Here is a 14691-nt window from a genome sequence, read left to right as displayed (position 1 = left end):
AGTTAAGGGTATTTACAATTGATAAATTTTTGTATAGACACAAGTTTACTTTTAATATCAAGTAAGATTAAAAATTTGTTCTGCCTTATTGGTAACTTAATGTGATGTAAACCAAGTTTTAATTATTGTTATAGGCTGTGGAAAGAATTGATGTTTTTTGTTTTTTGTTTTGCTTTATGCACAGATTTAAGTAAGTCGTATTACCAAAATGTATTTATATTTTTATATAAAAAATAAATCTATTTAATTTTTAGTTGGTGTTTTTCCATTTATTTTTATGTACGTTTATAAGAAAGCTATGCATATTTTTAATACTTCGAGTTTATAAAGGTCTGTAGAAAACTACAAATATGGTTTGAGATAAGCACTATAGAGTCTTTGTTACCATAAAACATATATTTACTCATATAAACATGTAAACTTGACAACAGTTTAATATCCAGTGTAATAATGTACAGTGTTCAACTGTAAGCAAGCATTGGGTCTTCATCTCTTCTCCGCTTCCTGAAGTAAGCTTCCATTTCTTCATCAGTGGGCTTTTTCACATCAAACATGCTGTTGTAAGGTCTCTTCCGCTCGTCCATTTTTAAAAGACGCTCGGCCTCTTCTTCGTCTTCCTTTTGTTTTTTCATTGCCTAAAAAGTGTGTAAAATTAAATAATGATGCTTTTCTTACCCTTCCTCCTTCTCTTCAAATGGCTATGGTAAACGTATTAAAGTCGGGACCACATAAGTTTGCAGTTGAGGGAGGAGCCTATTTAACATATGGTTTTGAATGAACCAATGAGAACCGTGCGGTGTTGCCAAATCTAATACCAGCTGATTTGAAAATATTGCTTTGTATATTTTAAAAAGTGTTGTCAACAGGCGATGTGGCAACGTCGCACTAGCCTTGTCTTGTGATTGGCTGCCACAAACTGCAAACTTACGTGGTCCCGACTGACATGTTTAATGGCAGTAAAAGCAATTTAAATCACCAAACTAAAATAAACCACATATTTATGATCTGCGCATAGACATTAGGTGGAAATAAAACCCATTAAAATACTTGTAAGATAGTAAAATTTTCTTTGAAAATATATCACAACAATCTCAGTTTCATGAGAATTTACTTTATGGTCTCTGTTGTGTTTATTCAGTATTAGCACAGAAAACATACTACTATATTAGTTACTTACAGCTTTTATTTTTTCTTCTGTAGACAATTCTTTATCCTTCTTTTTCTTCTCCCTTAGTTTAGTTTTACGCAGTTTCTTTTTGTTCTTCTTCTTTAGGGGTTTTTCTTTTTTCTTCTTTTCACTTTCACTTTCAGACTAGAAAAGATGGTAAAACACTTCTTAGTAACAGATAATTATTTTTACGCTTGTAGAAGTAACGTTTTCTAACAAATCATCCCGTATTTGGAAATACATTTTTTGTAATACACAACATACAACATGGATCTACAATTTTATAGGCACATACATATTTTGGGCTGTTCAACGTCACTGTTTTAAAGATGGTGGTAATTAAACATAACTTTTGCTAATTTAAAGGAAAATTTAATTTTAAATCTCTACTCCGAAAAAAATACTGTTCAATACTCAATGAAATAGTGACCATACATAGTAGGTATTTTAAGCCAAGTATGGAGATGAGTGGCACCATCTTGTAGTCTTGTTAGTGATTAAGGCCTACATTCTTAATAAATTCTTCATAGGCCTAAATAAGTAGAACAAGAACAAGACTAAACATTTTGAGCTTATGTTGGATAAGATATCTTTCAATTAATAATGAACTATTTTCATCCCTCAATGCCACAGGAGTTCACTGAATTTATTATGTTCAAAACTGGATGCAGAGCTTACAACTCTTGATTTTTTTTAGGAAATTTCCAGTATTAAGCTATTTAGTGAACATGCCTCACGGCGAAAATTTGACCCAGGAGTGCTTAAATATTTTTATTTTAATGTCCACCAAGGCAAAAAACACTGTCTGTTGAAATTAAAAAAATATAATAAACAGCATGATTAGACTATGGAAATGTGTTTTATGGGAAGTGTTAGGGGTTAAAGTTGGGTTTTCCCATTTTACCCAAAAAACAAAAAACTCCTTTATGTACTCACCTCACTTGAAGAGCTAGATGACGATGACGAGGAAGATGAAGAACTATCATCCTCAGAACTTGATGCTTTCTTTTGTGGTGGAGAATCAACTTTTTTGAATGGATTTTTGTCAACCTCAAGAGGGACACTGACATTTGCAGCCTTCCCAGCTTCTCCAGTACAATAAGAACCCTGTTGAAGTAAACAATAGTTTTTAACACTTAGGTAATAATATTTGTAGCTAGACTACCTGTGTTTTTGGATATGTTTTTTGAACTATTAGATAGGGATGACTGATTATATTGAAAGACTACTTCAGATACCTTGCAGGAATTATAGAAAATGTTCTCAATATACATTCCTTTTTTATATTGGACTACTTTTGAGTTCTTGAGACAGTTTCTAAAAACAGAAGAGGGGTCACTTAAAATATACTTACCGCTTTGTTTTAAGGCAAATATTAGGCAATTATTTTTTATTAACTTTGAGAAAAACACTTTATGAACATTAGCATACTAGGACAACCTCACCTTGATGAGAGAGTGACAACACTTGAATCCCCAGGCGCCGTTGTGCCACCATGAGCCCCACACAGATGTGTGGTTGTTCGGGAACACATCTTCCTCGTACTTGGACCTTGCTATGCTCTTCTCTTGACCCTGTTATAACAGACATTGAAACTAGGAAAAACAAATAGGTGCATATTATTGAATAAAAAAAAAAAACAGTAGGGAATTTCAAACTACTGCAGAACCTGATCAGTGTAATGTAAAAGATTCAGTTATCCTCAAAGTAAAACATCGTGACACCAGAACGTTCTTTTTCCAGACAAAATTTGGATATTTCAAAACAGCGGACAGGGGCATTTGACCATTGATGAAAGAGTGTTTACAAAATATGTTGTGTATGCTGAAATTTCAGATTACTAATACAACAGAAATTTGAATAATTTATGTTAGCCTAATTTGTTTATACATAGGTAGTCACATTCTGTTTTTTTTTTTTTTTTAACTCAACCAACATAATAATTATATTTAATAATATAGATTAAATATTTTATCTATTAAGCTGTACTATAGTATTTGTTTTCTTATCGATTTATTTTAACCTATAAAAAAAAGAATATTGATTGTTTATTTTCCCTTTACTTAACCCTGGTTTTCCTAGGCGCGGAACGTGGAGAGCAGACTCCTCTTGTCTTAGGTAATTTAATGTTAATGATTTCCTAGAAGCCTAGCAGAACGCCGTGTTAATCATTTTTCCGCACTCCGTTAATCATTTTTCTGCTTCTAGGAAAACCAGGGTTAAGTAAAGGGAAAATAAACAATCAATATTCTTTTTTTTTATAGCTTAAAATAAATCGATAAGAATACAAATACTACAGTACAAAACTATGTAAATGAGCACAATAAAACAAATGTTATAGAATAACAAATACAAAATACCTAGGCCTATATATTTTAAAACAAATTGGGTTTTTGTTTTGGTTTTAATCAACTAAACCTTTGTTCGGCCACTGGGCAGTCTCTAGTTATATTTTTAAAAGGCAACAATACTAGACCTAATTGCCTGTGATTTATATTTACCTTGATAACTTTGCCGTATCTAGAGTACTCTACGTAGTCCTCAGTCTGGGCTAGTAGCAGCTGTTTGGGCGGGGCTTGTAGATGTTCCTCTCCACCGTACTCTTGCAAGATGTTCTGTTGTACTCTGTGTTTGAACTCGTCCTTCTTTTGCTCATAGTCCTTCTGTAGCAGCTCCAACTTAGTGGGTTCAGCCAACAGATGGACATCCACGCCCTTCTCATACGCCTCCCATGCAAACAGTTGTGCTTTTGCGTGTTTCCTTGTGTCACCCGTGAACCGCACAAAGTTCTCCCCAGCATAGTCTTGCCTGAACCAAGATGGGTTTGTTTTATTAGCAATCACATCAATCAGATTACACTTGCAGCATTCAAACTAGGGTGACATTGTTGAGTTAATTTTACCCAACTTATACAGAGTGCCCCAGAACTCTTTGGAACACTTTTGTGCACAGTAGACCCTCTATAATCCAGCACTTCGCCACTCCGGCACTCCAGTAATCCGGCATCTTTTGACGAAGAGGTCTTCCCCGATCGCGGGAAAATTCTGATAATCTCCCACGGCCGAGAAGGATTCATCATCCACGGCCGTTTAAACATTATCATTGCCTCCCGTGGTTACGTAAACGTCATTGTCGTCATGTGCGATCATCACCTTCTGCGGTCACGGAAACGTCATTGTCGTCTTGCACGATTGCGACAAAATCACGAACATCTTCTGCGGCCGTTTGGACATTATGGTTGTCTTCCCCGACCGTGGCAAAAATCTGATCTTCTCCCACTGCCCTGTAAGCATCTTCCACTCCCGCGGTCAAGGAAACATCATTGTCATCTTGCGCGATCACGGCAAATTCATGAACATCTCCCACGGTCATGGAAACATCATCGTCGTCTTGCGCAATCGCGGCAAAATCAAGAACATCTCCCGCGGCCATTTAGACATTATCATCGCCACCCAGGGTCACAAAACGTCATGCTTGATCCAATAGCGGTTTCTGTTCTCGCGATCCACGGAGATGTGTTTTAAGTAATAAAATAAACTTGTTGCAGTGTTTTTATTGATAAAATTCCAGTAATCCGGCATTTTTACCAATCCTGCAGTATCACGGTCCTATATCTGCCGGATTACTGAGAGTTTACTGTATTTGTTCCATAGGTCAAAACAATGCAAAAACAGTTAACACCATATAAACATGGGTCTAAGATGCCTGGTTTTCTGTCTGTATGTGATTTTCACAAATGAATCCATAACTTTCAAACTCCTTAAGTGATTGACTTGAAACTTGGTACGTAAATAGTAAAAAAATCAAATCTTTGCACAAAGTATCAGATTTATAAATTGTACTAATCCAAAATAGCGGCCATTTAAAATCTTCTATCTTAAATATATTTAAAAAGAGTGGTGATACAAAAAATATCAAAAGTAAGCAATTTTAGGAAATTTAATGACTAATCCAACGGTACTTATAGATACGTTTCTAACGGTTGTAAAGATCCATGTTAAGTTTTTAATTAACAACCAAGATATAACAATTTTTGTGCGACCCAAAAGGTACTGTCCGACACGCCATACCTCAACAACATGACGGAGGCAACAATGGGAAAAAAATTAAAACATAACATTCATATAAAACACTGTCTAAAAAAAAAATTTATAACTTGGTTGTTTTTGTACACATCCAGACTCAACAATTTTGTCAAAAACAATACTTTTTCCTTTACTATGTAGGCTACGCTATAATGGTAGAAAATAAAAAGCTATACTGAGAGTAAACAAAAACTGTATAATAGACGTGGTTAGTGAGTGTAGGCCTGTCAGTTTACTACTTAGGACTTACTCTTCTTCAGGTTTCACTATGTCCTCCTCATGTGGGTTATCTCTCATAGATCTTGTCTTGGGGTCGTAGTAGGCTGAATTCGGGTCAAGATTTCTCAAGTATTTTGCTGTATCTTCTCGAATTCTCAGATTTCTAACAGTAATTCTCTGTTTACTGTCAACTTTCGTACCAGGCATGTCGACTTCGTCTACGTATTTATCCTCATCTTCTTCATCATCAAGCTCACTTCCCTAAAATTAAAATACAATGATGCCTTTGAAACTCAGTTATTAAAATTATATGACTCCAATACACAAAATCAAACTCCAGGACTATGTCTCCAATAACTATTGCATAAGAATCTAAAAATATGTCTTTACAACATTTTAAAAAGAAATATGGAATAAACTGAGTAGCCTAAAAAACTCTTTTTATTTTTTTAAATATTATAATGGAAAACATCGCTATGGCAAAACAAAATTGAAGATCAGGGTGGAAATTTGTTAATATTCGTGTCATCTTCAAAGGTTTTTGGACCAAGAGTTCTTGTATTTAAAAATACTATTACCATTACCATTTAAAGTCAGGGCTTATCAAAACCTATAAACAAACCTCATTGTCTCGAGTCAACAATCTTCTTGTTGAGAGGTTAATGACAGGACATACAATCTGGATAAAAAATAAAATGAAAGTTTTACCTGCCCCTCTCCAGCGTTCAATTTGTCAGCTCTGAGTTGTCTTTTAGCCTCTTCTATCTTGTGATACTGATCTACAATCAGTCTGTGTTGAGACGGATCGTAGCCAGCCCAGCGGTCCCGTTTACCATCGTAGTCTGCGTCAATTACAGGCTGTACAAACTCATCGGGTGCGATAAGTGTGTTGGTGAACTTAGCTCCGATTTTCCGCGGCCTCTCCATGCAGTCCTTGCGTTTGTGAGTGATTGCACCACAATTCTCACAGGCTCCCTTGCGGTACTTTGTAGCTTTCACCTCCTAAAAGTGAGTGAATGAATGAATGAATAAATACCCCCGCCGCAGCAAACCTGCCGTCTAAGCGAATTTCCATTTGGCTGAATTGATTTTCAATTGATCTATTTAAATAACATTAGGTTTAACGAGTACCTAGGTTTGCTGCTACAAGGAAACTAATAAAGTGTGTTTTTAGTAAAATATTGATAGCTTACTATTAAATAAATAAATTTGCCAAGTTTGATCAAAATATATCCATAAACAAGCAAACTACAACATTTTACAATATTCTCCATAAGAATAACATGGGAATTTTAAATTTACCATTTTTTTAGTTTTCTCCGTAACCAATAACCGTACAAAAACACTTTGATATACTGAATTGTTTGTTTTTTTAAGCTCTTTAAGAAAGTTTAGAGAAAAATTGGGAAATTTTGTGTTTTGAGAGTCAAAAGTGAGAAAAACCAATTTTTACCCCATAAAACCCCCCATAAAACCCTGTTCCCATGGTCTGATCATGCTGGATCGCGAACTCATTCAAGTTTATCCCGCCTTACACCTTCAAACCAAATTTCATCGAAATCGGATAAAAATTACTCAAGTTATCGTGTTCACGGACACATATATATATATATAAATCTATATATATATCTATATATATATACATATATAAAAATTTGAACGAATGGTGTTTTTGGCCTCTGGGGACATCAAAATGAAAAAGTAAATCGGTCCCGGGCCTAAGTCTTACTCTAATGATGTCAACATGAGACCTACGGTAATAGCTACTTCCCTATAGGGAAATTCGCTAATACCCCCGCCGCAGCAAACCTGCCGTCTAAGCGAATTTCCATTTGGCTGAATTGATTTTCAATTGATCTATTTAAATAACATTAGGTTTAACGAGTACCTAGGTTTGCTGCTACAAGGAAACTAATAAAGTGTGTTTTTAGTAAAATATTGATAGCTTACTATTAAATAAATAAATTTGCCAAGTTTGATCAAAATATATCCATAAACAAGCAAACTACAACATTTTACAATATTCTCCATAAGAATAACATGGGAATTTTAAATTTACCATTTTTTTAGTTTTCTCCGTAACCAATAACCGTACAAAAACACTTTGATATACTGAATTGTTTGTTTTTTTAAGCTCTTTAAGAAAGTTTAGAGAAAAATTGGGAAATTTTGTGTTTTGAGAGTCAAAAGTGAGAAAAACCAATTTTTACCCCATAAAACCCCCCATAAAACCCTGTTCCCATGGTCTGATCATGCTGGATCGCGAACTCATTCAAGTTTATCCCGCCTTACACCTTCAAACCAAATTTCATCGAAATCGGATAAAAATTACTCAAGTTATCGTGTTCACGGACACATATATATATATATAAATCTATATATATATCTATATATATATACATATATAAAAATTTGAACGAATGGTGTTTTTGGCCTCTGGGGACATCAAAATGAAAAAGTAAATCGGTCCCGGGCCTAAGTCTTACCATGAGACCTACGGTAATAGCTACTTCCCTATAGGGAAATTCGCTAAAAGCACTTTATTTTCAAAATACTCAAAACAAAACACAAGTTTGTCTCACGCAGGGAACGTGCCTAAACGCTACAGCAATAACCTCACGGTTGTCTGCCAGGTTGGCACGTCTAAAACTAAATCTAACATAACAGTTTTTAAACTAAACAATAAATTAATTAATTCCTTTAAAATAAAATTGAACATCTTTCCTTAAACTAACAATGTATAACCACGATTTTAAAGTTAAGAAATAGAATTACAATTTAACAAGTTTGTCTGAATTCGTTATAGTTATATTGGTTTATTTTTATACTGTTGAGAAGTTTGTAGAAGCAATTTAATTTTTGAGATAAGTTTTTTAATTGTTAAATTCTTGTAAGATTCACCAGTATTGCACTTTTTAGATAATGTACTAACGTGCACCAATATCTGCCATTTAGGATTAGGCCTCAAAATAAAAATAAAAGCATTTTAAAATTTTTAGGGAATTGAAGGATGCACATTTTATCATCTTACCTCAATACTGTGGATAGTATTTCATATACGCTACCTTATAAGTAATGTAAGTACATATTAGCTAAAAGTTTGTATTTTTCTTTAAATTTTTCAGTTCAAAAAAGTTGAATTCCTTAAAATTGAATCTGATCTTTGGCTGTATTGTTGAGTAATTAATCATATTTAGTTTAACACTCATGGCTCTATTTAAGGACCTAAATTGTATGCTATAACAGATCTTTCTTTTAAAAAGAGTACACATTAATTATTTTAACATTTGCCAGCTTTGAGAACTTTTACAAAAAAAAACGGTTTTAAGTTTTGCACAAATGACTGTAACGGCCTAAATTAGCCTATATTGCTAGGCAAAAATGGTTGCATCTGAAAAACAGGTATGATAAAAAAATTAACCTGTTTTGAGGATCTTAAATTTAAAAGAACAACATCATACAAAAAATATTGAAATTGGTCTAGCAACCTTTAAGTTTTGTTTTCTTATGCGATCGCTGCAAAATTATTGTGCAACAACATTTTTATTACAAGAAAAAAACCAAAACCGACATTTTCCATAAATTTTACGGTTTCTTTTCCTAAAAATATGTAAAACCAGCAAATGTTCTAAACCGACCACTCCCTACAAAACCCTTTAAATAGGCCTACTAGAGTACCATTACTTACATTGTTGACACCACGTTTGTACCATAGGTCTATGGGAGTTGGCTTCTTGACGCTCTCAGGTTGTATCCGTTGATGCTTGAGAGTGGGTCCTTGACTGCCAAAGTACCATGGAGCGGCAGATATGTACTGAGGTATGTGGGGGTTGATATCTCGCCCCTCCTCATCAACTGCAGCAGGGGCTGTGCCTGCCTACAACAAAACAAATCTGGATACTTATCTGTTAACTGTGACAGAGATGCATAGTTAATACCGTAGTTTGTGGCATACTTTGTGCCACACTTTGGTGATCTGGTCATGCCATTCAAGATCCTGACCAAATCGTTCTTGTTGGAAACGTTAACTGAACACATTATTTAACACAGAGGAGACAATTTACCGCAATTCATAGGCCCTAAGAGCCAGCTCTGATGAGAGTTTGATTAATTAAGACATTATAACACTGAAATACGTGGATTGTTCAACATAGTGAATATCTAGTATATAAGTCAACTGGACACAACGTGAACTAACATTTGAATTAATAATCAATAATAAATGACGGAATAAATGACATAGTAAATTTGACTAGATGATCTGAAATTACATATTATTAAAATACTATTACTACGACACAATACTTCAAGGGGGCGTCCCCCCGTTTCCCCAGCAATTTAGAGACCCATGTTTGTTGTAGGAAGCCAGGCACTAGACAGAGAGTTGGTTCACTCGTTTTTACCCGCCTGCTCGCTGCGCATGCGCGAGCAGCTCTGGGGTTGAGATTAGGCGGGACATTCAAATAATTGCCGTGCTGTGGAGATTGACTCCACAAGTTCTAAACCAAAAGCTTGCTGTGAGAATTCTTGGGGGCCTCCAGCAGCAAGATAGTTGCAGTGGATCTCTTTAAGTCCCTCCATATCCTTCCATTAGCCGCCATTTATATCTGCGAGGTTGTTGCCTTTTCGACTTACCTTAACCTCCCAAAACATTCGATGGGATTGATGGCATTCGAATATCCATCAACACAATACCCGAAACCAAGCTAATTTCAACCTTCCTGTTCACCAAACCTCCAGATTCTCTAAGAAGCCATCCTATGCCGGATCCAGACTTTTTAACCTTCTCCCAAAGGACATCAAAGCCGGCAACCCAGGAACAATGAAGAGAAGACTTCGAAAATGGATTCTCGAAGAGCCTGTTTACAGCATCTAGGAGTTTGAAGCCCGATGTAGAAGAATGCCGCCTTTGTGAAAGAAGCCAAAGATATTACCAACCATAAAAAATGTATTTTAATTTGAACTTTTGTAACACTATTTCTAAGCACAATGCTTATGTAATAAAGTTATCTCTCTCTCACTCTCTCTAAACATGTAAACAAATAGTAAAATCGAGATCCAGTGAGATAGTGAAAATAAATAGTAGGCTAGGCCTACTATTCTAAAACTGTATAAGATAGCTGGGCTAGCTTACCTTTCTAGCTTCTTCTAATTCTTTAGCCTTCCTCCAATCTTCTCTTGACTTCTTTTTTGGCTCATCTTCTAAAGAAGTTTTGCTTTTTAATATTTCAGATATTGGTGTATTATTCGTAACAGCCATCTGCAATGGAGATAAACTAAGAAATCTAGGTAGTTAAGTTTATGACCCATTTCATTTAGTAAATATTCATTCATTAGAAGAAGTCAGGGGTTAGGCCTAAAATATACAAACCTAATATAGTTAACTCCAGGCTTTTTCAGGCAAGTAGGCCTTACAACTCGTTTGGTAAAAAATTTGACTTTTTACCTAAACCTACATCTATTTTACAAACCGTATTGAACCGGTCAGTCAATTGGATTTCAATTGATTAAATCCCCTGTCACACGGAGCTGGTTCCAGCAGCTAGTTCTCGCTGCGAGAACTAGCAGCTTTAGTTGCTAGCTCTCCAGCGCGCTAGAAGTCCTGTTACACGAAGCTGGAGAACTAGCGCTACAACTTACAAGTATGGGGATGTAATTGGATGTAACTACATCCTCCGTAGGTAACAAAAATAATGTTGGTATTAGAAGTGATGTTTTTTCAATGATCAGCCATCATAGAAAAAAGTGCCACGAAAAAATAAAATATCTATAGGCCTATATAAAAACACTATTATTTTGTATCTACTACGGGCATGTAAATTAACTAATTAGAATCGAATAGGTTGTGGTAGGCATATCTTTATCCTTCATCAACACAAAAAAACTCATTCATTTAATTAATATATGCGAGATGTAGCAATCGTAACTACGAGAAAGTTATGACAATGCGTGAAAAAATTTCTAAACACGAAAGTTTAAATTTATTCTTGATTAGTTTAAATATGTGTTCAATTAATTTAAATTTATTTTCCTTAATGCACGTAAGACAGAGCTGGAACGGTGCTAGAGACTACAGCTGGGTGGTCACGTGACCTGCTAGTGACTCTTCAAGCGCTAGTGTTTCTAGCAGCTGGAGAATCAGTCACACGATGCTGGTTCTAGCTGCTAGTTACTAGCGGCGAGAAAACCAGCTCTGTGTAACAGGGGCTTAAATCTGTGACTAGGCCTAGACTTAACTTACTGTACTTTATATAATCATATCATATAAGTTAAGTTATGTTAGGTTTACACTATGTAGCTGGAGAGCTATAAATAGCTCTGCTATATAAAAATAAACTATATCTAGCTCCGTCAGCGACATATAGCTCAGCTAGATGTAGCTCTGCTATAAGTAAATTTTGATGCTTAATTTTGTGTAGCAGAGCAACAAGCATGGGAGGAACCAGAGTGTTCAGTTCCCTCAGCCAGATGCCAAAGAAGAAGGTAGTTCTTGCAGCAGCAGCAGCCGCTGCTTTCGCTCTAGCTACTGTGATATTTTCAACACAAAGAAGAGAAAGAATATTTTGGATCAAGCCCTCACTTCAGGCTAGGACACGAAACAGTGGTGACCTTTTGAAAGACCTTAACAAGGGTGATAGAGACAACTTGAATTATGAAATTGGTTGTGACTGCACAGTGCACTAGACGACCTCTAGGGAGGGGGCAGCTACATATAGCTCTGCTACAAACAAAAATACACGTATAGCATAGCTATATGTAGCAGAGCTAGATATAGCTCAGATACCCTCTGATGTTTACCAAAACTTTTGGATACCTCGTTTTCTGCTATATAGCTGTGAAATCCGGCTATATAGCCCAGCTGTCATGTTACTTAATTATTACGATTACCTAGTTACCTAATTCAACTATCACTCTTCATTGTTAAAAATCACAACTGCATGTCACTTTCATTGAAAATTCATCTTTGCATGTATCCTGTATGTATCTGCACAATATTTAACAGCATGTAAAAAAAGTATTTTGACGCATGTATCACGATGTAAAATTTATTGTAAAAATTGTGTTTGCCATCAAAATTAATAAATAAATTAATAAACAGCACAGCCACGCTTGTCCCTTCACACATGGTGGCTGCAGCCTTCTCGCCAAAAAGAGACTTTTTGTGTCGTATCTGTTGGCACTTAAAACAACCGAATGAAAATATCAGTCAATATATCGATTATTTGATATATCGTTTGGTTAGTTAGGTAAGGTTAACCTAACCTAACTAACCAAACGATATATCAAATGAAACAATTGAAAAATCTATATTTGTGATTGTTTGTGCCAACAGATACGGAAGTCTACCTTAAGTTATGATTTATTCTTCTAAATGGAGCCAAGTTTCTTGCTGTTTTTCCGTGTCAGAAACTTTTGCTCTACTAACAGATCGAGTACGGTACGGTAGACCTAACGTTAGGGTAATAAGTTACTGAGCTTATACTAAGGTCTTTATGTTATATTGAATTTTTTTACCTTATCTACCAAAAGTATGCTATTTTAAGCATTTACAATAGCCTAGTTCTAAGTTATTTTTGGTACAGAGAAGGTAAAAAAAATCAATATAGGCCCTAACATAAGTAAGTCAGTACCTAGCCTAAGTTCTATATTACCGGCCTAACTTACTTAAGCTTATACTTCTAACCACACACTTTTCCAAGAATGTATTATCTTTTTTAAACTTAAGTTATCACTAACTTAACTTAGAACAAACAGCCCCACAAACCATGAAAGTATCACAGGTGCGTGCGCAGCTTCAAAAAAGCAGATAGCAGTGACATACAAGTGTACAGGGAAGGGAGTCAGACGTCAAAACAAGCTGCATGCACACCCCCAAAATCTAGGTCGTAGCTACCAAAGTCCATTGGACATAACTTAAGTTACAATGGCCCGCCTCCAGTTGAGTCGCTAAAAAGCACGGTGGCAGCCACTGACCTGCGACATAGTTCTATGGCGACCGGGTCGCTGCCGCCGATAACTTAACTAACTCACAACTTAGTGGGGGAGCTGAGAATGAGGTAGGCCTACCACTCTTCCCTTCACAATAAAAACGTCCGCCATACCACCAGTTGTAGATATTAGTTTTATTACAGTATTTAAAGAAATAAATCAGTCTTTAAATTTTTAAAGATATGACGCAATCTATCCGACATAAGTCAGTCAAGGATTAGGAATACAAGTATTCAAGTAAGTAAGTAAGTAGGCATTAGTATTCAAGTAAGTGTAAAGGACCAAACAACTCGGCTGCACTTTACTTGACGTCCTACACTCATTCGATTGTTTTTTTCAATTCGATATTTTCATTCGATTGTTTCATTCGATATATCGTTTGGTTAGTTAGGTTAGGTTAACCTTACCTAACTAACCAAACGATATATCGAATGAAGCAATCGATTAATCGATATATCGATCGATATTTTCATTCGAATGAGTGTAGGACGTCAAGTAAAGTGCAGCCAACAACTCAATGCAATTTTATACATCTGGTGGCTGCGAACTAGTGAGAAGGTGGTTTAGAACAACTAACTTTAGTGGCAGAACTAGGCTAAGTAGGCCCTATGTAGGCCTATTGACGGTAAGACGTATCACTCAGTCACACCATTGACTATTAACACTAGTGTTGAGTTTAAATAGTCAATGGCCAAAGCCTAGGCTTTAGCTTAACATCCTTATATTCTTACAAAAATAAACTTGCTCATAGGCCTACTCATTAAATGAGGCTATAGCCTAGTAAAAATAATGACGAAATATTTAAATAACTTATGTAAAATTATAGGCTTAAGTTACCGTTTACACTTTGTTTAGATCTATTCAGCAATTTAAACTGTAGGCCTAGGTCTCGGCTACACTTCAAAAAATATTTCACATCAATAATAACAGAGTTTTGACACTTCTTTCTTATTATTATTCCTCCTCCTCTGTCATCACATCACTACAAACTACAACTATCACTTTTACCAACTGACTGACTACCAACCATCACCTCACCCTTCACTTCACCACATCGTTTTTTTTTTTATCTAATGCTGTTTTCTACAAACGTCTAAGTGAGTTGCACCATTGATTAATCAATCCATTGAAATAATAAAGGATTCATTCATTCATTAAGTAAACAATGGTATTTTTCTGGTGACCGAATTTTAAAATTCGTGATAATTTTGTTTGTGCTATCTGTTAAAA

General features: G+C 35.4%; 1 protein-coding gene across 1 annotated transcript; it reads right to left on the bottom strand.

Annotated features, from left to right (window-relative positions):
* Positions 1 to 375: 375 nt before the first annotated feature.
* Positions 376 to 14443, bottom strand: LOC128986968 (pre-mRNA-splicing factor Slu7). Its single transcript, XM_054407604.1, has 10 exons — positions 14299 to 14443; positions 10607 to 10732; positions 9161 to 9349; positions 6181 to 6474; positions 5504 to 5733; positions 3670 to 3976; positions 2614 to 2742; positions 2105 to 2275; positions 1178 to 1312; positions 376 to 635 (listed from the first exon to the last, which is right to left on the bottom strand). The coding sequence occupies exons 2-10, from the start codon at positions 10730 to 10732 to the stop codon at positions 462 to 464; spliced, it is 1755 nt and encodes a 584-aa protein (XP_054263579.1). The 5' UTR covers positions 14299 to 14443; the 3' UTR covers positions 376 to 461.
* Positions 14444 to 14691: the final 248 nt, after the last annotated feature.

This window comes from Macrosteles quadrilineatus, unplaced genomic scaffold, assembly GCF_028750875.1.
Source record: "Macrosteles quadrilineatus isolate MER2022 unplaced genomic scaffold, UCM_ALF_1.0 Scaffold_1__1_contigs__length_201487025, whole genome shotgun sequence".
Lineage (NCBI taxonomy): Eukaryota > Metazoa > Arthropoda > Insecta > Hemiptera > Cicadellidae > Macrosteles > Macrosteles quadrilineatus.
This window is presented reverse-complemented; position numbering and strand designations above follow the sequence as displayed.